This window comes from Rhopalosiphum padi, chromosome 2, assembly GCF_020882245.1.
Source record: "Rhopalosiphum padi isolate XX-2018 chromosome 2, ASM2088224v1, whole genome shotgun sequence".
Lineage (NCBI taxonomy): Eukaryota > Metazoa > Arthropoda > Insecta > Hemiptera > Aphididae > Rhopalosiphum > Rhopalosiphum padi.
Genome location: NC_083598.1, coordinates 31015646 through 31040927, shown reverse-complemented (window position 1 = coordinate 31040927; position 25282 = coordinate 31015646). Strand labels below are relative to the sequence as shown.

Below are 25282 nucleotides of genomic sequence, written 5' to 3'. Positions count from 1 at the left end.
TTGCTTCAATCTTCAAAATTGGGAGGTCGTTTTTGATAATGCATTTTGTCTAGTTGATACTTTTAGTCAAAAGTAGAAAATTCTCGTAATTTGTACTTTTGTTTATTAATTAAGAAAAACAGCCAAAAACTGAAAATATTTATATGATACCGGCTAGATATCGATAAAATCGATTTTGTTTTATGGGGTGTAATTAAGAAAATAACTAAAGAATCTTAACATTTTTATAAAATATATTTTACTTTTTTGAATAATCTATAGACAAAATTAAATTATCATTTATTCAAACGTAAAATAGCGATTTTAGTTATTTTGCTGTAATTAAAAAACTATTATAGACTTGAACATTTTTAAAAATTACTTACATTGTTATTTTATAAACACAATAAAATTTCAAAATATTTAGACTAATTTTCAGCTATTCCATGAATTTATTCATTACAACATTCTACGATATGTGGGCATTGACTTATAAGTTATTAGTAATGTTTTTGAAAAAATTATTTCAACCTGCCAAATTAAGAAAGCAGGCACCTACTAATAATAATAAAAGTAACAAAATATTTTTAGAACAAGAATCGCATCCGTTAATTTCTTTTGCTTAGAATCATTTTTTGTATTCGACAATATAGATTGAATTCAAATTAAATACTTCTAACAAAATGACCTACCTAAATTAATTAGGTATACACTAAAAACCTATATATAATAATTACCATACAGTATACATCAGAATGAGATCTCAGTTTTTATATTTATTAATTTAGTAGACCATTCATGCCTCATGAGCCAATAAATCATATTTAATGGACAATTAGCACAATATTTATTCATTAAATGTAGTGATTGTTTATGCAACCCGGTATTAGTCTTTATAATCTTAGGTTTTTTATGTATTTATGTATTATGTATAAATATATAATTATTATTGCTATGTATATAATATTTATAATTTTGGTTTTTACTAGATTTTTAACTTTATTTATCGATCCAACATTTTATTAATGTTTTTTTTTTAAATTTGTATAATCAATACACAATATACATTATATATTTAAATAGTTCCAATTTCTGTGCTACCCAACCTAAATTTTTTAGTTTTAATATTTTTTGAATAATAATATAGTGAATTCACATTAAAGTCATTGAACTAATGAAGTAATAAAAATAATCCAAAAATATCATACAATTTAGTTATAGATAGCTAATAATTCAAGACTATTATAATATATTATGATACATTGATACACAAAAAAATGGAATCTTTAATATAATTGTATCGTTCAAGATGGTCAAGGACAACATTATTTTTTCTGATAAAACAACTTTCTCGATCTCAAAATAAACCATAGAAATTTATTTTAGAATTCTTTGTAGAATTAAATAAAAATTCTAAGATTAGTAGTTTATTAAATGTATATCAAATAGTTAAAAGAAAGTAAAAGATTTGACATTGAATTAGAATCATAGGTAAACTAAAAAAGTTTATTGTTGTTGTGAATGGATAAAATAAGCAATAACAAGTAAAAAGTTGATTTATTCAATTATGTAACAATAAAACTAAAATTATATTTTTATATTTTAAATACATATAAAACTTATTGCATTATATACAATGTATAAATATATAATCAATGTATCAACAATTATAAATAATAAATATTTAAAAAGTTAATTTTGAGCAAATTAGGACAATTTGACCATTCAAAATAAATTAATTGAATGTATTATACCTTGTTAATGTTTGATATAGTGTTATAGTGTAAACATGTATTAATAATAATTTAATATTAAATTTATTTTTAAACCAGTATATTATTGCCCAAATATGAAACAATATTCTTGAATATATTTAGTGACTTAAAAGTTAAAATAAAAGACGGTAAAAATGTTAAATTATAATATGTTTATTGTTTATGCATTTATAATTATTAGTTTTATCGTAATGCGCGTTTTATTATTATTTATCGTTATTACTCCTTATATGGATTTGCATTCAAAACATAAGTCGACATTTCGATATTATTATGGTTTAATATTTTAATATGATAGTGTGTTCAAAATTAAGCTAGTTTTCCGAGTTTTCGTTTACAAGTTTTGCATAAATAAGCTATTATAATTTTTCGTATCCAGGAATACCATTATTTGAATTTTATAAAATTAATAAACCACGAAACTTCACAAATACTTATTTTATAACTATTTTTGTAACTCACTATGTTTTTTTTGTATACTTTATCCGTCATGTACCAATTATATACAGTTTAACATTGAACCAAATTTCATTATCTCGTATTCGCAATATTTTTAATCTACCTAAAATAAATTGCAAAAAATAAAAATGTACGTAATGGTTGTTATTTATATGTGTTGACAACGGTTTGTTAAAATATTCACTGCAGGCGTTCTGAAAGTTTCCGCCAAATTTTTCGAGATAATATATTTTGACTATGTATATAAAATATATATAACCATTATTTACGGACCTCGAAATCTATGGAAAAAAATTATTTTATACCCATTATATAGTATATTTTCCGACTTCTAACATAATTTGGGAGATGGTAAATTGCAACACGGTACATGTTAGGTCGGGTAATACTATAGGTACACATGTTAAAATTTAAAATATTATATCTAGTTATGTCTTGTTATATAATATATTATTAGTAGGGAACGGATTTAAATGCAGATTCAAACAAGAAAAATACCTTAAAAGAATATGATTTAATGCAGTTATAACATAAATTCTTTATAAATTATAAAAAATGCTCTCGCTCTTAACTAGTTCGAACACCTACCAATTTTTTTTTTACGTAAAATAACGAATAAAATGCTTAGAATAACGTATATAACATATCATAGATACATACAATAACACATTATGCACCTTCAAACGTCCGAAGCGTATAACTATATTATTATTTAAGTGGTATGTAGTTAAATATATCGTGTTATGGGTCGCTGTATCATTACTATCGCTTCGCGAACCTTATACTTAAGTCCGTGCGTCATATATCGCAATGATTTAAATCTGCAGACGAATGACGTCAAGCGCGCGTTTGAGGGGTAATCCAAGGACCGGGACCGAGGAAATCTGTGGGTTTATGTAACTATTTCGTGCGCCTAGCCGAACAACAAAAAGACAACAACAATAACAACCGATACACGAGCGAACACACGTCCGCACGTCGACGAGGTAGATCGTTAAATACGCATGTCGATTATTGTAATTATTATTTTTTTATATACTAATAAAACGGTTAACGATGAATTATAATAATAGTAATAACAACAACATGTGTATACCCATAAATATATATATATATATGTGTACATTTTACTATACACGGTTTACGACATTAGGGGTGTACCTACCTATACATTAAAATGATAATAATATATAAGATAAAAAACACAAGTTTAAAGATAATATGGCGTAACATCTACTAAGAAAATAGTCGTATGACGATGTGTCATAAAAGGTGATGCTTGGAACTCAACGGCTATATGGTACATTTAAATACGTGGCATTTTGAAAGTACCTATATATATATATATATGTATATATACGCGATGCGGTGGTTCATCTATAGTGACTAATATACCTATTAAAAAGACGCGCAACGTAATAATAATAGTAATAATATAATAACGATTTATTGTGAAAAATAATAATAATATATACATGTCCACATTATTTCCTGGAGACCGCCCCGCGCAGGTAATAATAATAATAACAACAATAATAAATATAATGTGAAATAATATTTTCGTGCGGTGTAATCGGTTCATGCGGCGGCGTGCGTTTTTACAACGCCTATCGTATATTATATGCATTATTCACCACCTCCTGTGGGTTTTTACGCACACGCCGCTACAGTCACAGCGTGCCGGCGCACGCCACTTACCCATATCGCGCGAGACGTTACAGACCACTACGCCACTGCACGGTCTGCTGCAGTAAACGTACCGTCACTCGCACAACGCTGAGCGACCGACGACGACGACACGAAGATACACGATATTATTGGAAAAATTGTTTGTCCGTCTCTGATGTACCGGCCGCGTTCCGTTCGACCGCCGCGAGTGCTGCACACGAACCACCCCGTCGTCGCGATCAAATGACTCGATAGTCGTCATATTCGGTTTAGTTATATTCCGTTATCGATACGCTTCGCAAACGGACGGTTTTCACCCGCCAATCCGTTCATATTATATTCCCGTCCAGTGCAGTGCACCACAATATCATCGATACATAAAATAAAATATTTTATTTATTTAACGCCATCGCGCCCGGAGGATTCTTGACACAAGTCCGGTAAGTACCATATATACCTACGTAATTTAGTAAACTTTTTACGATACCCAATATTGGTAATATACCCTGTGTAGTTTTCGATTTCGAGCCCGAATAACGTCGCAACAGTCTCGCGCAGTAGTATGGGCACGCGATGAAAAACCAAGCAAATACGAATCCGTCGAATGATGCTATTAAAATAATATTATTATAAGACATTAAGACATATCGTTCTCCGAGCGGTTCGCGCCGTAAACCCATCTAAAATATATCGTGCGGTCGGTATTGTTCATGGTTTATGTGTTTACGCATCGATGTTAATGTGTCTCGTTAGGTTTAACTAAATATTTTACAACATTGACCACTTCTACAGTAGATTGGTACTTACCTTTATGTACAGTTAATATACTATTTAATATTTATGCCTTATATTGGGCTTATAATATATGTTTGGTCTATGGACTAATGACTTGCCAAACGATTTTGATATTCCAATACGTACGACAAACTGCACGACGCCAAATACGAATTTTATTCTTTGCTTTTAAACGATTTTAATTGCAATGCAAACATTTTCAATAATTAATCATAATTACCAACCAACCATTAATATTAAGTTCTCGATGTTGTTGTCATATTTACCTTAACCTTTCGTGTAAAACAAATACCATTTAAGATCAAGTATCAAAAATTCAAAAATATGACCTAACAATAAAGTTTCTTACAGACTACAATTACTATTATAATTAGTACTTTAGACTTATTAACAGTAGACATAGACAGCAGACGACTGCCAGACGGGGTTTAATATTGTCTTAACACTCTTAACGTAGGTATGATATTTTGTTTATTTACTATAATGTAGGATTAAAAAAAATGTATACATTTTTATATTAGTCTTGGAATAATTATAGATTCTGTAGTTTCAATTTATATTCACCTAGACCTAGTTGCAACCTGCATTAGATAATGATTTCGTCGTTTAGCCTCATGATTCACATTTCACCTTCGCGTATTTTACATGAAAATGGTCAAAAGTGTGTAAACCTGTTTACTGAATCTTAAATATTATTTGATATGTTAGAAATTTGTCCAACAATGTACAAAATATCGAACAAGATAACAAAATAAAAAAAATCATTTAACACAGAATACTATTTCTTGAATACATAATGTTTTATCACGCGTTTTTTAGTCCATATTATAATTTGTCGAACTTGAAGACGTAGGTTTTACTCTGGGTTTACAAGTAGGAATGATATCCATCAATAAATTATTATCATATTACTGATTTAATAAGTTTAAAAATTAAGATCGCTAAAATAGTACTATTAAAACCCATGTATTTTTGATATAATATAACAATAATAATTTTTAATTTGACCAAAAAATAATGATTGAAAATTGCACACTGATCCAAATTGTTCATTTCAGGGCTCAGACATTTGATAACATAAATTATTTTATTTTAAATTTACCGAAAAATGTTCTATTGTTGTTAGTATATGCTATGTGGATACTGAAACTGATAACAAGTGTCTAATAGTATACATTTTTTTATATAGGAGTGTAAATGGTACTATATAGTAGTAATGAATAATTAAATTATGAGTTCGGTATTACATTTTAGTAACAAGTGGTTAATTTTTTTTGATCTGATAATAGTTGATTGATCTACAGTCTACTTGTTATACACACATCAATAATAAACCATAATATTTGAAGTTATCGAAAAATATAAATTAATTTGTACATATACTTCTACAACAATGTTTTATGTATGAGATGGTTACATTTTAAATAAATATTTGGCCAATGTAATCAATTTAAATCTATTTAATTTTAACAAATCTCATATGACTTCTACAAAATGATCTGTTTTATTTAAAGTAAGTAATTTAATATTTTTTTAATATTTAAATATTAAGTATAAATATATAATTTAAATTTATAGTTCGTTAAATTCTATAGCTTTTTATACAAATTTATGATTTTGAATTTTTGATTATTCTTTTTACGTTTCAATAATTTTGTGATTACACAAAAAAATATATGATAAACGTCGTTATATACTATAAGATATATAATATCTGGATGTATTGACCATACAGGTTTTTCCCTATAAAATTAATAACAATAATGATTGCTGAACAACATTAAATTTACATCAACACATAATTGCGTAAGCATGATATAAGTGGGTATTCGGCGTCTTATATGTTTGGCCAACACCAGCATTCCCGCGTGGTGTAGGTATTTTATTTCATACATGTAATGACGACGAATACAATCCACTGGACACTGACGTCATTATAATTATCTGGTGTATATTACAATTATAAGCAAAGTGGTTGATGAGAATATTTAGTTTACAAATAATGGGTCAAGTACCTTATACCTTATACCTTATACCTATATGCATTTTATAATAATAGTTAATAATAACCTTTTTTGAGTTCGAATAAATTATATTCTTTTTTTTTTCATAAAAGCATTTGCAAGAGATTATTGAGATGAGTTATATTTAGAAAGTCAAACATATCGTTATCGTCGCCAAGTACATTTTAAAATAAATTTTACGAGTATAAGTACGTATGTATATAAAATTAAAAAAATTACTGTACTTTATTTATCAATAATGGGTGAATACAATAATAATTTGCGTACCTAGAATTTGGCCAAATCTAAAATAACACGGAAGTACATTACTCATAACAATACGATTCATAGTTTTATTTGTATTTAAATGCTTTTATTTACGTACACAATTACTATACATTGAACCACAATGTAAAATGATGCAATTATAATTTGATACTTTAATAATAAATCTAACTATGATTTGTATTTTTCTAAACGATGTTTTGTCTACCGTCGTCATAAACTAATCTATAGCTAAACAGTAGCTTACAACAGAACAATATTATGTATTTCGTGCGAACAACGAATACTATAGCATATTGTATTGTTGTTTGCACATTCCGACAATGTTGGAAAAAAATGAGATAAATTATTTTTTTGAATTCTTTCTATTTGACTAAAATACTCATTAAATCGGGTATTTGTATTCACGTGTGTAGAGTATTTACTTTAATATACATAATTTTACATAATGCTTAAAGCATATTATTATTATACAGCTGAGAATTATCTTCAATTTATCATGTTTTTACAATATTGTATTATTAGGTTTTATTTGAAATCATGTTGTAGAATTACTCTAAAATTATAAAATAATTTTTAAAAAACGAATGTAAATAAATATACCAATTATAATACATTGAAAGTTGATTTTATATTATAAAGATTAGGAAATAAATTAAGAGAAAGTTTTAGTTTTCGATTGCTCATTGTTAAGATTTTTATATTATGGTTATAGTACCTATATGTACAAATGAACATTACTCCTTCGCAAGAAACATTGTATTATTTATTATGTTCACATAATGTGATTTGAGAAAGGAATAATATTTAATGATTAATGTGACTCGATATTTTTAAACGATTATTCAAATCTGCAACTGATATACCAATGTAAGATGGTAACTTAAACTTAAACCACTATAATTAATCTCCGTATAATTTTTGAACTGACGATGTTCGTCATAAATGCACTAAGTCTATTTTATACATCATCGTGGCCGCCACTGTTACAACCGCAGCCGTTGCGAATTCATTATGTACACCGGCACCGTACACAGTGCATTAAATATATACATATCGTATAGGTTTAATATTTTACTGGTCGGACACTTACAACGGTTTAGATTTAAAATATAAAATTAGTAGGACACATAATTCATTCAGACATTAGTTCTGGAATAAAGTAATGGGGTCAATGGGAAAACGATTTTACAATAATTTAACAATTGTTTACAACACGTCGCCAACAACTGGAAAACTATAGGGGACTGCCGGACAACGTGATCTTGTATATCTACGATCTACCTAAAATTGAGTCATTGCCATTCGAATCGGCTAACGTATTAATGTCCGAGATAATTAAAAATATATTTGTATATTACCTATATTTCACTAGCTGGACTAGTTCGATACAAATTTACATAAATAAATATACGATATTCATATACATTAACATTATAAATTCATACTATAGCAGTTTGATTAAAAAATAAATACAAATATTACTATTATAATTAATTCTCAAGGCAAAATCGCAAATATTCTCATTCAATTAAATACCACTAAATGCCATTCTTACACAGTAATATATTATTATTAAGATTGTAACACAATTATGAAATATACTACACTACTACAGTATTACGCATTTGCGCCTCCATTTATATTTATAGATTTTGAAAATTTAGATGATTCTTGAACAGCCGGACACGAGCCATCATCTATAAAATATTATTACATATTTAATTCGGCTCTTTCGTTTCGTTTGCAAACGTGTATAATATATTATACGTAACAATTTTTTTTGCAACGAAATCTTCCCGACTATAAAAATTTGTATTTTATTTAAAAAACATGTTTAAAGTATATACCTATATAGGTATTAGGTATGCATGTACATATATATTTTACCGACTACCACTCGGGTACTATTATTATATAGACTAAAATAGTTATAGATAGACTATATATCTATAGTAACTATATACATTATAGTTGTTATAGATAGACTCTCTATCTATAGCAACTATATACATTATAGTTACCAAAGGTATTCTTGTGGCTAACGCACAATTTTATGATATTGTTAGTTGTTAGTTGTTACCAATCCCAATCGCATAACCTTGACCAGAAATTTTAGTTTTCTCGCGGTTACACCAATTATTACATTTGTTGTTACATAATATTATTATACACAGCTACGAGATACGTTCGTGTTTCAAACGCAGTCGCATCCCACCGGGTCGTTCATACTCGTATTATAATAGTAGTAGTACCTGCTACCTACAGATTATACCGGATTGTTGTGAAAGTGAAAGACCATATTATGGAAGAGGAGAATTAACGGAATTTAGTTTATTTATTTATAAACATATATTATGTATATTCAAATATGTGTGTGTATTTATGGAGAACAGGTGAAAGAATCCGGTTGACGCGTACAATACAATAAAAGTTCTTAGTAGGATACGCATCGATAGTTTACGGAAAACTCAACGAGAGAAGTATTAAAATATAATCGAATAACATGGCAATTGGTAAATATAGATATTAGGTACTTGTGCAAGCTTACGACTATACATAATATGAACATATTAAAATATTATTGTTAATGACTAAGGCGGTTGCAGTGGTGTGATATTTAGTGTCCTTGACCGATGGTATGTATATTATATTGTATACCCGTGTGTGGCCGTTTGCTGGGAAAACAATTTCTTCCATATAGTGTCGATAGGATGACGAATTTTGTCGTCCAATGATTAATGGCTATATAATATCTATCTATGTATACAGTGATCAGCTAAATTACCATATTATCTTATGTCTTACTGCAGTTATTAGTCAATGGTGGGTACAATTAATATCCCCAGTAATAATAAAATTTCATCGTGGATCCGCGAAAAATAAAATTATCAAGTTTATATTATATACCACGCTCGTGTTTCAACTCCCAGCGGTCGACTTTTATTGCTTTCAGAGGACGTCCACTGTCTACATATATCCTCCTAGATCTTGACCCAATTTCTGATCGACCTCTTTATTCTTTAGGCACTAGGCACACGCACACGCACATATAGATACATATACTTTGGAAATATACGTCGCGTTTATTTTGCTATGACCTTTCCCAAATGCGCATATTTCAAAGTCTGAGATGTACACACTTTCTTCAACAGTGATAAATATTTTTTTTATCTGATAAAACAATCGACTGTCACATAATAATAAATATCGTAAATTTAAATATAAACAAAATTAACATTGGTTGATTGAATTATGAATAATCATAAGCACAAAAGTGAGAAACATTCAAGCAGGTGCGTTAAGTGATATCAGACATTGATGATTTTTAAATATTATTCGAAAGACGAAAAAACCAAGTCATAAATAAAATCTATTGAAGTGATTATTATATATTTTGTGCAATATCGATTTTTAATAAGCAAGAATTTATGGATTTTTTTTTATTAAAATTGGTATTATATATGCACTCGTGTTTTCGCGGTTGTTTTGAGTACCGATTTCAGAATAAATATAAAATATTAAATGATACATTAAAATTAATACTAATATATTATAATCGTGGCGTATCGCAAATTGTCCTATTACCTAGTAGTCATATATTCAATATTGTATGAATTTTATGTATTTAACAGGAGTTTTTATAAAACAACATACAAGATACAAAAGTATAAGATTTATAAAATTAATTTGATCTATATGGTATATATTATACTATTATAATCAATTGGCAAACCTAATGTATACTTTTAACATATAATAATATACATCAACACGTGTATATAGTACGGTGTATGTATATTATTAGTACCTAGTTAGAATTAATTATATTTCAACGGATCAGAAGTATTATGATTATCTAATCATAATGTATGGTAGTAAAGGACATTGAAAATTATTATAAAATTAAATTCTACTATATTTTATTACTGCTTTACTGTAGTATAATCCGTAATATATATGTATTAATTAATAACTGCACCAAACACTATATGTATAACCATTATAGTTAAATAATTCCGTTTAAAACTTAAAATGTGTAGAATTTACTATTGTCGTAATGTACCGTGTTTTTTATGGATTAATTAATAGATAATTTGTGTTTGGAATTAAGTAATGATAAACAATCTCTATAAATTGTTCAGGGCGAAAACGGTTCCGCGTTGTGAGTTTGTGGTTTCACGTTTTCGATTTAATTTAATTTATAGTCTTCCGCCCATGACGTTTATTTCACGTGTATACCTACACTATATATTGAGTATAACGTGATGTAATTATAATCACATAATTAACAGAACATCATGATACAAATCAACGCAGGATAGTCAAATCGACACTTTAAACATATAATGAGTATATTTCGTAGTGACTCAGTCCAACATGTCATAAATTATTATTATTTATTATTCACTTTTATCACTATTTTATTTTATTGTATTAATATTCTATAATTATTTTATCCTAACATTGTTAACTCTTATTTTGTCATATTCAATCTTACACTTTCTGTACTATTATTACCAAAGGGTACCTAACCGTTTAAAATGTATAAATAAAACACATAATATTATGCAGGGTGATTTCTTCGTTGGGAACCTGGAAATATCTAAAACATATAAGAAATTGAAATTTCTTCTGATTTTAAATTGTACTTATAATAATTAAAGACAAATCTTAAAAATAATGAACTATTTATTATTTTCTGTGGCCTGTATACATTGTAGCAGTTAGCCATACAGTTGTTATGATGTGATCTAAATCTGAAGAAATCTCATTAGGCGGTCTAAAACCCACTAGTTCACGGTGTACCTCCTGCAGCTATATAAGTTGTCTACTTAATCATATTGTGTCTATCCCGCAATATTATAATATTATGTTTTTTTTCGCATTTTTTCGTTGGTATACCAACATGGCCCACGGTCGTATGCAACATCATCGAACATTCGTCTTTTGAGATTTCATATCACTTACTATCGCGTATATAATAATATCTCGTCATTGACAATAGATGATATAATGTAATTTATTCCACTCTTTGATATACCTGATACATTGAAAGTTTATATAATCGCAATCAATATATTTATCATCGACAATACAAAGCTTATTAATATGCTGAAAAATATACATCTTGTTATTGACTTTTATTTCTGTGACAAACGACGTTTTAATATAATATATTTATAGTAAATATTTTATAACTACGATTATTTATAAGCGCAGCGACGGTGACTGCGGTTAACAAATCGTATGACATCAATCAGACTGTGACTTATGAGGTTGAGCAATTGTCCAAATGTATATATATATATTTATTTATAAAATATGTATGCACAAATAAACACCAAAACTCTCTATACAGGCACACAGTGTGTATAATGTGTATAATATAATATCATATACAGTGGCGCTGTGGATAAAATGCGATATATGATAATAATAATATAATAGACGTAACAGCAGCGGCAAGCAGTACACCTATGTGGAACTGTGTACGTTGTGTTGCATAATGTGGATCATAATGTATGATTGTGAAGTAATCAGCGGTCCTTGTAAAAAAGAAAAAACTAAAATGAATAGGTCTATATCTGAAGCGAGAATAATAGTGATGTATAACATACATATAAAAAAATAAAATCGTATACACAGCACACTATAATATTCATATTCGATAATCGTGTACAATGTACATAGTCGACCACAGATACTACTAAAATTATAGTACCTATAAAATAATAATATGCTTAATAAATTTTATTTAATGTAACTCAAAAATAATATTTTTAGAGATACATGACAGGCAAGAAATGCTAAACGAATGGGTTACTATAATAAATGCAGTTTAAATGTATGATATCGTTGAATCATTAACAAGGTCTAACGATCACAGACATACTACGGAAATAAAATATTGCGAAAGCCGAATTTTATTTTGTTTATAGTACATATTCTCTTTTTCTGCTTACAATTTTACAATATTATGATGTTGTCATATATTTACGTATAAAAAGTAAGTAGGTATACTATATACTATATGCAACACAAATACAATTTTTACGTCAGTTCTTGGTAAATCCAAACGTAGCAAGGTTAAGTGTTTATTTTTTATAGATAGGTACATAACACACAAGGTAATTCTTTTATCGAACAACACTCATTATTTTAGTCTATTAACATTTATCAAAAAAAAATGATTAAGTACATAGTTTTTAGAAAAATAAAACATTTATTTTTTTTCTAAATATTTTTTAACCTTATAATTTTTAATTTTTTTGAATGGCAAGATACATTTTTCATTTCATTTTTTAAAGGCGTAATAATTGTCGGAGTATTTTTATACGTAAAAATTGAAATTCAGACGAGTAGTTTATGAGTTATAAGTATTTAAAGTTTAGGTAAGCGGAGAAGTGACCAGCATTTTATGGAGTGTCCCCGTACCTCGCCATTCTGCTCAACAAAACTTTAAATACATACTTATTACTTATTAGTTATCTCATAAACCACTCGTTTAAATTTTTATGTATCCAAATATTCCAAAAAATATTCTACTTCAAAATATTAAATTAAAAATATATTTTATCATTCAAAAAACTAAAACTTACAAAAATTATAACGATAAAAAATATTGTTTTATTTCGACTGGAAATTATGTAAAAAAAATATTTTCAAAAACATTCACAAATTTTGAAATGTTGAGAGTTGTTTGTTAAAAGAACCGCCTTGTACACTACACTTTTACAAGTATTTTATAATATTGACAATATACCCTAAGCGTATAAAGTATGATAATAATAGAAATGCTCCTAGTGTTATAATTTTGTGTTTTTTGTGATTGTACACAAATTTCCTGATTAGATAGATTACAGTTTACTATATATACTATATATATTACAATAATACAATGCTTCATAGTCATTGAATCGATTAACTTTTAAGTATTAAGTATTTCGTCGAAAACTTACAATGTGAATTGTAAATTAACATAAAATATAGCTAAAAAAATGTAGCTTTGCTATACAGTAAGTATTGGGTGTTATTTAGTAGGCCAGTACGATTCTTGGTTGAGACTTATCTTTATTTTTAAGTATATTTTACTATTTACCTATTTATATTTTAATTAGTAATTTATTTTCCTATTATTAATACAGTAGTTTGAACTAATTTTTAACAACAAAAAAATCACATATTTTATTAGATACAAAATTATAATAGTATTTGTTATAATATTACAAACTGTTTTCAGTGCATACTGTACCTATAGGTATTTATATACATAAATCAATAAATCAATACACACGTACCTAATAACTTCACTACCTATTTATACAAAAGTTTGTAAAAAATGAATGTGGCTACATTTATTATTATTTTTTAATTTCATTAAAAAAATATTGAGGATTTAATACAAGATTAAATTATTACTTATTTACTTAGTTGCTACTTGGAAAAATGTTTGCTTATCACCAAATTAAAATAGAAAAAAAGTAGAAAATTTCAAGTAAAAAATATTAGTATTAGTAAATAAATATTTTGAAAATTATAAAAGGCTAGATAATATTAAAAATATCTATGGTTATGGTTATTTATATTCACAAAATTGATTTTGTCAAAAACTGGTGTTGTATATAAATATTCCAATTTGTCGGTATACCTACACTTTGTTATATTCATATTTAGGTAGTCAAGTAATAATAATTACAGACTAAAAATATATACAAATATCAGCAGAGTGAGTTTTAAAATTAAACATTAATATTATACAAAAAATTTGACTTAAGGGAGCGGGCAAAAGACACTGAGATAAGGGTGAATAGATTAGTTGACCACTTGAAATAAATATTTGAATATTTATTTGTACATTTTTTACAATAGGTTTAGACGGTTTCGTAGTTATTTATAGAAACATAAACAATAGGTATTAGTAAATTGTTGAAAATATTGTAGGTGGTTTCTGGTAAAAAATTGGATCTAATTTGTACTTGAGGAGGTGGTAAAATGTAAAAAAATGTCCAGTACTTTTCAAAATAATCACTACAGAAAAACTGGAATGTTTATACAACACCAGCTTTTGAAAAAATCAAGTTTTTATACTAAGTATTTATATATTATGTACCTACGTCATTTTAATTTAAGACATTAAGTAAATTTTGGTTTATAGCTAAATCATAAAGTTCTATAAACAACTCGGAAGTTTACATTATGAACTGGATCAGCAAAATTAAACAAAGGTTTAGTAATTAAGTATATTGTTCATAACTGCTAAAACTTTTAAGAACAATCTGTTCAGTTCTCATAATAGAAAGACATGTTATTCCATTAAAAAAAAAAAATAAAATTGATAAACAAAATAACATAATATATTAGGTACAATAAATATTACAAAACCGGGATATACGAGAATGGTAATATAAATTATAAAATTATGTAATACAAACTTATAACAATAGAATAATTCCTGGTCATATCATATATTATGATTCAAATAAATTTTTGCAACACCAAGATAATCCCAATCAAACAGACATTTGGACGTCCTAAAATAAACTTTAAAATCGCATATACTTTATAATTGAATAACAAATAATGATTGAATATAATATATTAACTATTAAGAAGAATACGCTGTGGATCGAAAAATCAAATTAACGTTTAAAATTATACATAAATGATACATGTTATGTGAATTGTCATTAATTTTTTTCAATACACGTATTATGTATAAAATTGTTTATTTTCTCACTGTCGAAACATATTATAAGTGTTATTACTTACTACTATTATTACTAGTAAGTTAGTAAGTATAAAGTAACTATCAATTACAAATATAATTATTTCCACCCACGTTAATGATTACCTGTGGCACATTGATTTGCACACGTCGATGACTGGTTAGATTCCTAAATAAATGCATTTTCAAGGATGCCGAAGGTAAATTTTAGGTATAGAATAAACATCTATATTTTATGTAACAATATCTGAGAATTTTTTAATAACAACAATAATTTATTTAATTATTTATGTACATTTATTCAATGATAATTTTGTATTAATACATGGATGTTAGTACATGGATTTTGAATGAGTATATTTATTAAAACTATAATGCTGCATGAGTTGCAGGATATTTTATTTAATTTAATGGACGAATCATGGGCCATTTAATCATATTTAACTATTTAAGGGATAATTACCTCGCAATTAATTGATTCATTAAATTTTTAGTGAATTTCCCTGCAAACCAGCGCAAGTAATGTTATTTTGTAAAACAGAATCCCAGTTCCCAGATCTTATAAATTAGTGCCAAGTATTCGATTTAAATTCAAATTAAGTGTTAATGATTATCCCTTAATCTTTAACGGCATTAAAACTGAAGACAATTGAAATTTATATTGTAAAAATAATGTCAGTAAAATAAAAATATATTTATTAAAACTATTAGATATATTTTAATTAAACTATCAAAAATATTTATTTTACAATATTAATCTATTGTTATTAGTCAAGTAATAATTAATTGTTTACCCACCATTGATGTTACTATATGAGTAGGTTGTAGGTAGTGGATAACATTAATAAATAATAAATATATATTTTAATTTTAATGGCTGATTGGCTTATGCGTTTTACAAATCCATCAATTAAGAGTGTCGTTAGCTAGTAGAGTTTATTATAGCTCATTAGAGGTAATCGAATAGTTGTACCATAATAATAGTTACAGTAATTACAGTCACAAAAGACAAACGTTACTATAAGCCTAATGATTTTTGCAAGTCCATCGCCAAGGTGAGAATTATAGATTACTGACGTATATAGTATAGCGCGACCAGTATAATACTTGAATTGTTTTATTAAAATAACTTGGGAGCTCGTGAGTTTTCAATATTGGAAATAATACGATTAAAAGAATGTATACAAAAGCATATTTACAAATGCGTTCTGTAGTTATACATTATCGACGATTATTTACGTTATTCGGGCACCATACGAAACTAATGATATGTTTCTATTTTTGTTTTTTAACACGACAAGTGGACTCCATCATATAATAATATATATTAATTTTTCTTTATTTTAAAAATATAAAATTATTATTATTTTTAAATTAATAACAATAGATAAATAATTATTTGTTTTATGCTATATATTATAGCGATGCGTCCAGAATTGCCAATTGGATTGACGGAGCGACGGCCCCCGTTGGAAACCCAACAATCAACAGTATGGACAAGACGCCAACAAGCTGTGTGTGTAAGACGAGCTTACAAGAAATATGGACAGAGCTCAAATCCACATGTTATACTTGATGGGCTTAACATGACTGTCCCAAAAGGCTGCATGTAAATTTATTTAAATATTTTCTTTTGTATGAAGTAAAATTATATATAATATGTTGTATAAAAATAATACTATACATTATACAATGGTGCATACAAAAATCATTATCATTCATAAAGGACATTTATTTTATTATGCAATACAGGAAGAATTTTTTAATGTTGGTTAATCAGAGTTCTGAGAATTAAGCAACAAGAATGTGCTTATTGTATAATATCGAAAAAAATGAAACTTAAAAAATTGTGCAGGTTATTCATATTTTGATATAAATTCTACACAAGATTATATGATGATAAATGATAATAAATATAGCCGGTAGTTACATATTATACTATATTTGAATTTTGAGGTACCTAAGTGAAAAATAAAACTTAGAGAAAATAATATATATATAACATTAGGTACTTCAGGTACTTATAATAAATAATTATAATTATTAGTTGGACCTATGGTATAATATTATATTGTGGACCAGAACATATATTATATGCAGTATTAATTTTCTAGATATGGTCTTTTGGGAGCTAGTGGATGTGGAAAAACTACATTGTTAAGTTGTATAGTTGGCCGTAGAAGACTGAACGCTGGTGAAATATGGGTACTAGGCGGTAAACCGGGATCTGCCGGTAGTGGTGTTCCAGGACCTCGTATAGGATATATGCCTCAGGTATTATAGTTATGTTCTCTAACTATTTTGATTATAGAAATAGCTATTGATATGTTTACTCTAAAATTATTTATACATTTTTTTTAAAGGAAATTGCGCTTTACGGAGAGTTTACAATTCGAGAAACTATGCAGTTTTTTGGTATGGTAAACGGTATGACGCCAAAACAAGTGGATGACAAAATAGAATTTTTACTTAAATTTTTACAGTTACCGTCCGCTAGTAGGCCAGTAAAAAATTTGAGGTACCTACTTAATTAATTTCTTTATAATATGTGTTATTCGCTGAATAATGAATAATAACACACATTTTTCCATACATTTTGATGCAGTGGTGGACAGCAACGGAGAGTTTCTTTTGCTGCGGCATTATTACACAATCCCGAATTACTGATTTTGGATGAACCTACTGTTGGTGTTGACCCAGTTCTTCGTCAAGGGTTCGTATAAAATATGTGTTAAGTTATACGTTTATAAAAATGAGTTGTTTTACACAGAATATGGGATCATTTAGTTCATTTAACTAAGGATGGAGGAACAACCATTATTGTCACCACACATTACATCGACGAGACTAGACAAGCTCATATGGTAATTATCACATGCATAAAAATGATAAATATTTAGGCTTTCGGAAACAAAAGCATTACTAGAGTAAAATATTCTTTAAGACCAGAATAACTTAAAAATAAAACATACTAAAATGAATAAAAATGTAAATCCATTATCAGAATATTATTTAATACCTAAGTCTCTTTCATATTCTATGAGTCATTTAATTTTTATGAAATGTCTCAATAATACTGTAATAAAATATTTTATTTAAAATACTATTCTAAATTATTATTTAATCAGTTACATTTAAAAAAAATATTTATTTTGCCTGTATATTTACCTGTATTTAACAGATTGGATTAATGAGAGGCGGTAAATTTTTGGCTGAAGAATCACCTACATCGCTGTTACAAAAATACAATTGCCAATCACTAGAAGACGTTTTTCTAAAGCTTAGTGTCATTCAAAACCGTGGCAAACGAAGGCGTAGCAGCATTTTGCACGACATCACAGCTGCCATTGCTGTTCCGGTAAAAAAAAATAAATCATAACAATATATTTATTACTATATATAATCTCAAATAAAATTATTCAATAATATATATTAATGATCGCTCGTAAACTCTATCCGTAGGAAACTTCACCGGTGCCTGCTGTCGAAGCGCTGAATTCGATATGTGACAACTCGTCAGAAATGAGCGGAGAATTTGGAGATAGTATTAGCCCTGTTCCACTAAGTAAGCGAATGTCTGTATGTTCAATGCAAGTCAACAATGCGGAAATGGAACTTCCACCGGAAGCAAATACAAAAATGACGCTTTTCGACCGATGCAAACTATTTCAATCACATCACATGCGAGCATTGATATGGAAAAACTTTCTATGGATGTGGAGAAATGTGGCGTAAGTTACTGTATTGTACATTAGTGGAAAATATAAAATATAAAGTATAAAATCCGATAATTTTTAGAAAAAATATATTTTAAATTTAGTCTTATATCGCATTTGTGTTAAAATTAGGTTATATATAAAACAAAACTTGCATGACATCCGATAATCAATAAGTACTAATCAATTATTAATATTAAATAACCTTAATATAGGCAATGTAACCTTGGCTTACTTTTAGTATAACAAATATAACAGAAAAAAAAATATAAACACAAATTTGTAAATATAATTTTGATTGTAATCGTTGTCAAAAATACATTATTTAAATAAAAAGTAAAGAAATAATTTTAAAATAGAATTGATTTTTTAGTTTTATATATTATTAAATTTTCTAATTTGATAAAGAATACATTAGATTTAATTATAGATATTTTGAATGTAATAAAAATGAATAATAAAATAACTAATGAAACAAAATATTGCCTTTAAGATTAATTACCAGTAATTGAGAGGCGACTATTTTTACACTACTTTTTAAAAATTAGTACCTAGATTTTATATCTAATACTTACATCGTATTGTTATTTACTTTTCACTGTACTAGAAAAATTAAGATTAATATTAAATTAAAATAAAACATATAATGAAATTATATTGTTACTTACAAATCGTAGTGTAATACTACCTTTACTGCAGCTAAGTTATGCAAAACCACTATTTCAAAATTAGTGCATTACTTAAGAACTGTTATAAATAGTACATCACTCCAGAGTTTAGACAATAGCAACTATAACTTACTAATTTATCAGTTATTGTCTTATTGGATATACAAATAGATACATCACATTTTTATAGATTTTTGTTTTTATGTGCGACAGTAATATGCATCCATATTACATGCCTATATATTTCAAAACCATTAGTCAGTGAAATTATTCAATAATTTTTTTGTTGCTCACAGGGTAATGATGTTTATTGTGGGACTTCCAGTTGCTCAAATTGTATTGTTCTGTCTGTCTGTTGGAAAAGATCCATATGGCTTGCATTTGGCCATTGTTAACCATGAAACTAATAACAAAACTTGCCCGCCGACTGGATCTTGCGAGTTAACTCAACTCAGTTGTCAGTTCCTACATCAGATTGAACTACGTCGACAAGTATTAGTAAGTGACAAAAATCATCCATTAAAGATTCTTGTGAAATAAAATCGTTGATTACTATATTATCAATAAATGGCGTATAAACTGTGTTTTTATTTTAAACTTAGTAACATTTACCATGTATGCTTAACTTTACTATAGGACTTTTTCGACGACGAGGAATCCGCTTTTAGGGCAGTTAAACGGGGCAAAGCTTGGGGTGCTTTATCTTTCACTTCAAACTATTCAACGTCACTAAAACAACGTATGGATGATGGACAGGCTGCAACGGATTGGGCACTAGATGATAGTGTTGTCTCTGTTTGGCTCGACGAATCAAGTAATTCATCTTAATTCATTTTCGTCTAAATAATCCTAACTAGAATAAAAACGTTATAAGAATATAAAATAAATAAATTCGGTGAAAATTATAATTGTTTCTATTATTATTTATTACTGTATCTACAATTTAATTATGCAATTTTGAATACGACCAATTATTATTTTAGATCAACAAATATCTATGCTGCTTCGACGAGATCTATTGTTTGCTTTCCAAGATTTTGCTAAAACACTGGCGGTGACTTGTAACTTTAGTACGAAAGTTGTAGCTAACCCTATACAGGTAATTATAATCATGATAAAAAAAAATGTATTTAAACAAATGAATTTGTTATTTAATTAATATTTTAATAGAGAAAATATTACATATTTTATATTTTTATAATTTGGATTGATTTTTTTATACATATTTATTTTATAGTTCAATCAACCTATATACGGTCCATATGTACCAAATTTTACGGATTTTGCTGCTCCAGGGGTCATACTCACGTTAGTAAAATTAATAATTATTTATATTTAAAGTATTACCATCCGGAATCGGCGGCATCCATACCACTTATAAGTAATGAGTTAATAAAAAATTTCTAATTTATTTTAAAATTTTAGGATCATATTTTTCTTAGCTGTAGCGTTGACATCTGGTGCTATGTTGATTGAAAGAAATGAAGGCATATTAGAAAGAAGTTTAGTTTCGGGTAAATTTAAATACTGTCATAATTTATATAAATTATGAATTATAATAAATTAAATGTTAATTTAAGTATCATCGTATAATTTTACTAGGTATTACGGGAATTGAAGTACTTTTAGGACATGTAGTGTGTCAACTTTTAATTATGGTGTTCCAATCACTGATGGTCGTTGCATTTGCATTGGTTATTTTCGATATTACCAACGAAGGAGATGTGTTTTGGATATGCTTATTAACAATACTGACTGGATTATGTGGCATGTGTTTTGGTAAGAAATTATTGAAATCACATCTTAAGCTCACAGTGAAATCTAATCGAATAGTTTGAAATATAACGTACCTATTAATTTAACGCCAACAAATTGCATCTTATATGTTACAGGGTTTGTAGTTTCTTGTGTAACTGACAGTGAGAGGAATGCGACATATTTGGCTATGGGCAGTTTTCTACCTATTGTCATGCTTTGTGGTTAGTATTATTTTATAGTTAAATTTTTATTATGATTTAGGATACTAGCCATCAGTGGCGTGCCAAGGAATTTTCGACGGGGGAAGGGGATATATCATATGTGTTATAAGAAAAGACCGGATTTAATTCCATTAAAAACATACAAAAACTGTATAATTATACCAAAAAAATACATACAAATTGCATAATAAATTGCACTGTAAAAATACAAGTCATATAAAAAACTTAAAATTCTTAATTATAATTAAATTAATTAAAAAAAAAAATTGATGAATGTATTATTTTTTTGAATTAAAATTAATAATTAAATATATTTCTAAATTATGTTCATTAAAATTAAACTTTTATTACTTAAAATATGTTTGTACAAAGAAAAAATACGTTCTACTTCTATTATACTAGTTATTAGTGCATATTAAAAAAACTTAATAATTTAGGCGTTATATCTAAAAATAAATATCTGCTTTACTTGAAATGACTTCATAGTAAGATTTAATAGTTTTATACCCTTTATTTTTTTTTTCAATTATATATATACATACATTTATCTTTAGTTTTTTTTTTCCATCTGGACCAGGAATATTTATAAAAATATCTTCAGTTTTTCTAAACCTATTCATACTTTAAGTAGCTCACAATTCGATTCTTCCAAGTTTGTAAGATTAGTGAATAACAGATAAGTGTAATTGTATGAATGCTATTGACCAAATTTGACTGCATTATATTTTGTATAAGTTGTTTCACCTTTTCCATACTGATGGGGATTAACATCGTTTTTTAAACTTTTAATCAGAATTAAAAAATTTTCAAAATTATTTGCATAGAAAATTGCAGCAATAACCATGTTTCCGACCTTCTAATAATAGGTTCGGGTATCGGGAGGTAAAGGTATACACTATACCCGGCATTTCTTTTCTGTATTTATTAAGAAAGCTTTTTTTCCCTAAAATAAACGAAATATGTTACAATATATTTAGATTTTATATATTAAATTAATTACCAGTGTTAAATAATCTATTTATGTAATAATAAATTTAGTTTAGTTAAGTATTTTGTTCATTAAAACACCATATTTAAAAAAAATCCAAAAACGTGAGAAATTGCAAAAAATTACATTATACAATTAAATACAGAGAATGAGAGTACCTAAAGTACATAATTATAATAAAATGATTAAAATGTATATATTATAATATAATTTATAAGCAATAACTTATTACTAATAATCAAAAGCAATGACTTTATAACAAGTAACAACTCTTATATCTAATAATTTGTTTTCCGAAAGTCAGCAAAAAAAATTCAATGGGGGGAGGGGTATAATTGTATAACCCCTAACCTCCCCCCCTGGGCACGCCACTACTAGCCATAATAATATATATTTATACCTATCATCAATGATACAAAAATACGACGCACATTTTATTGTTATATTGTATTTTTGACATCAAATGATCAAAATCATGTTTATATAAATAATGCATCCTTATCCAAAAGCAAGTACTTACGTACACATTTTTCATTTAAAATAGGCATACCTATACAATGGTTTATAATATTTAAGAAAGAAATTTAATTTAACTACCTATACATAGTAGACTCATCACTCACACTCATACTCGTTACATTCAAAGATAAATCGTGTATCATCTTAAGTAACTATATTTGTCCTTGGATTTTCAAAACTTTTAAATAATTACACTTTAATGAAAATTTATTTTAACAAAAATACACAACATTTTTGTTATGTCTGTGTGGAAAGGCATCACGATTACATTATTTAATATCAAATAATTAATAACATTTTTTTTGATTTTAGGTATAATATGGCCAGTAGAAGGAATGCATGCAGTGACAAAATCAATTAGTTTTATTTTGCCACTTACGCAGTCTACGGAGTCGATGAGATCAATGTTGGCAAGAGGTTGGCCAATCACCGAACCTTCTGTTTACATTGGCTTTTGTTCCACATTAATATGGATTTCTGTATTCCTCACATCTAGTGTACTGTTGATTAAATTCAAAAAAGGATAGTTAATATAAATCTTTTTTATTCACTGCAAAAAATGGTCAACAAACAAATTAATTGTTAAGTAGCAATAGTTTTTAGTAACATACCATAATATAGAGTTCCTTATATTATGCTTTGATTACATAAATCATTATGTAGTAACTCTGAAACAGTGATTTGTACTTATATCAAATGATTTCTTTTTATTTTATTGCTCTACTTATACCTATATTCAAATCATTACCAAAGTGTTTAATATTGTAACTAAATATTATGATATTCGTAATATTGCAAATTCATGAAATGGCAATAACAATTATTGAAATTAATATGTAAATAAAAATTAGAAGCCAAAGGTACATACAATAAGGTACAATACACAATACATTATTTTAAGTGTTTATTACAATATTTACATACAATTAATGTAACTATTCTAAGACTTGTTTGGAAGTACCTTTTTATATAATTTTACTGCATAATTCTTATGTTGACATTATATTATATTCGCAGAACCTTTTTAAATATTTTTTTGTTAACAAATACTCTATCAAATAAAAGACTTTGCATTTGTATTTATAAGATAATATTTAATCTATAATATATATAATATACAATTTGACTTATTACAAATTTGTGTAGGCAATAGGATCTATAGAACCAATGTATTATTAGAGTTTAAAGGAAATGCTATTATTTAAACAATAATAACAAGGGTAAATTGTAATATAATTATTAATGTAAGTAATTTTAATTTTCATAATTTTTATTGAAATAATTGTAAAATATTAAGTTGTAGATTTTTGTGTAAAAATATAAAATAAATATAATTTAAAAACAGTATTGTTAATACCATGTAAATCGTATTGTTTATAGTTAAATTAATTTAAGATAACTGTATTTTAAATTGAAAAAAATAATGTTAAAATATTATTGAATTCTTATTTGGTGAAAATAAACTGTTCATATTTAACATATAATATTTAGTATATACCATTTATATTTTATACATTTTTAAATTCTATGGTTGTAATATTTTTTATTTATTTATAATATAAAAGTGTTCATACTATTACAAAATATATTTGTAATTTATAAATTGTGATAGTTAGAGATTTTATAAAGTTAAAATATGTTAATTTTGTATTATCAAATCAATTATGGTAAAAAGAAAAAACGAGAATAAACATAATATGATAGATATTAGACAACAAGA

General features: G+C 26.9%; 2 protein-coding genes across 2 annotated transcripts in view; one reads left to right on the top strand and one right to left on the bottom strand.

Annotated features, from left to right (window-relative positions):
- The window catches only part of LOC132918939 (putative ABC transporter ATP-binding protein PBPRA2240), an 18239-nt gene extending 4829 nt beyond the window's left edge, over nucleotides 1–13410 (bottom strand). The window contains exon 1 of the mRNA XM_060980296.1: nucleotides 13403–13410. Coding sequence (XP_060836279.1) covers nucleotides 13403–13410 — 8 coding nt within the window. The remainder of the gene's footprint in view (nucleotides 1–13402) is intronic.
- Nucleotides 3888–25282, top strand: LOC132921049 (ABC transporter G family member 23). The gene is made up of 16 exons (XM_060983869.1): nucleotides 3888–4321; nucleotides 17115–17301; nucleotides 17807–17966; nucleotides 18056–18210; nucleotides 18298–18405; nucleotides 18463–18556; nucleotides 18874–19050; nucleotides 19155–19423; nucleotides 20373–20574; nucleotides 20713–20890; nucleotides 21060–21175; nucleotides 21314–21384; nucleotides 21502–21590; nucleotides 21679–21855; nucleotides 21969–22055; nucleotides 23875–25282. The coding sequence occupies exons 2-16, from the start codon at nucleotides 17117–17119 to the stop codon at nucleotides 24087–24089; spliced, it is 2283 nt and encodes a 760-aa protein (XP_060839852.1). The 5' UTR covers nucleotides 3888–4321; nucleotides 17115–17116; the 3' UTR covers nucleotides 24090–25282.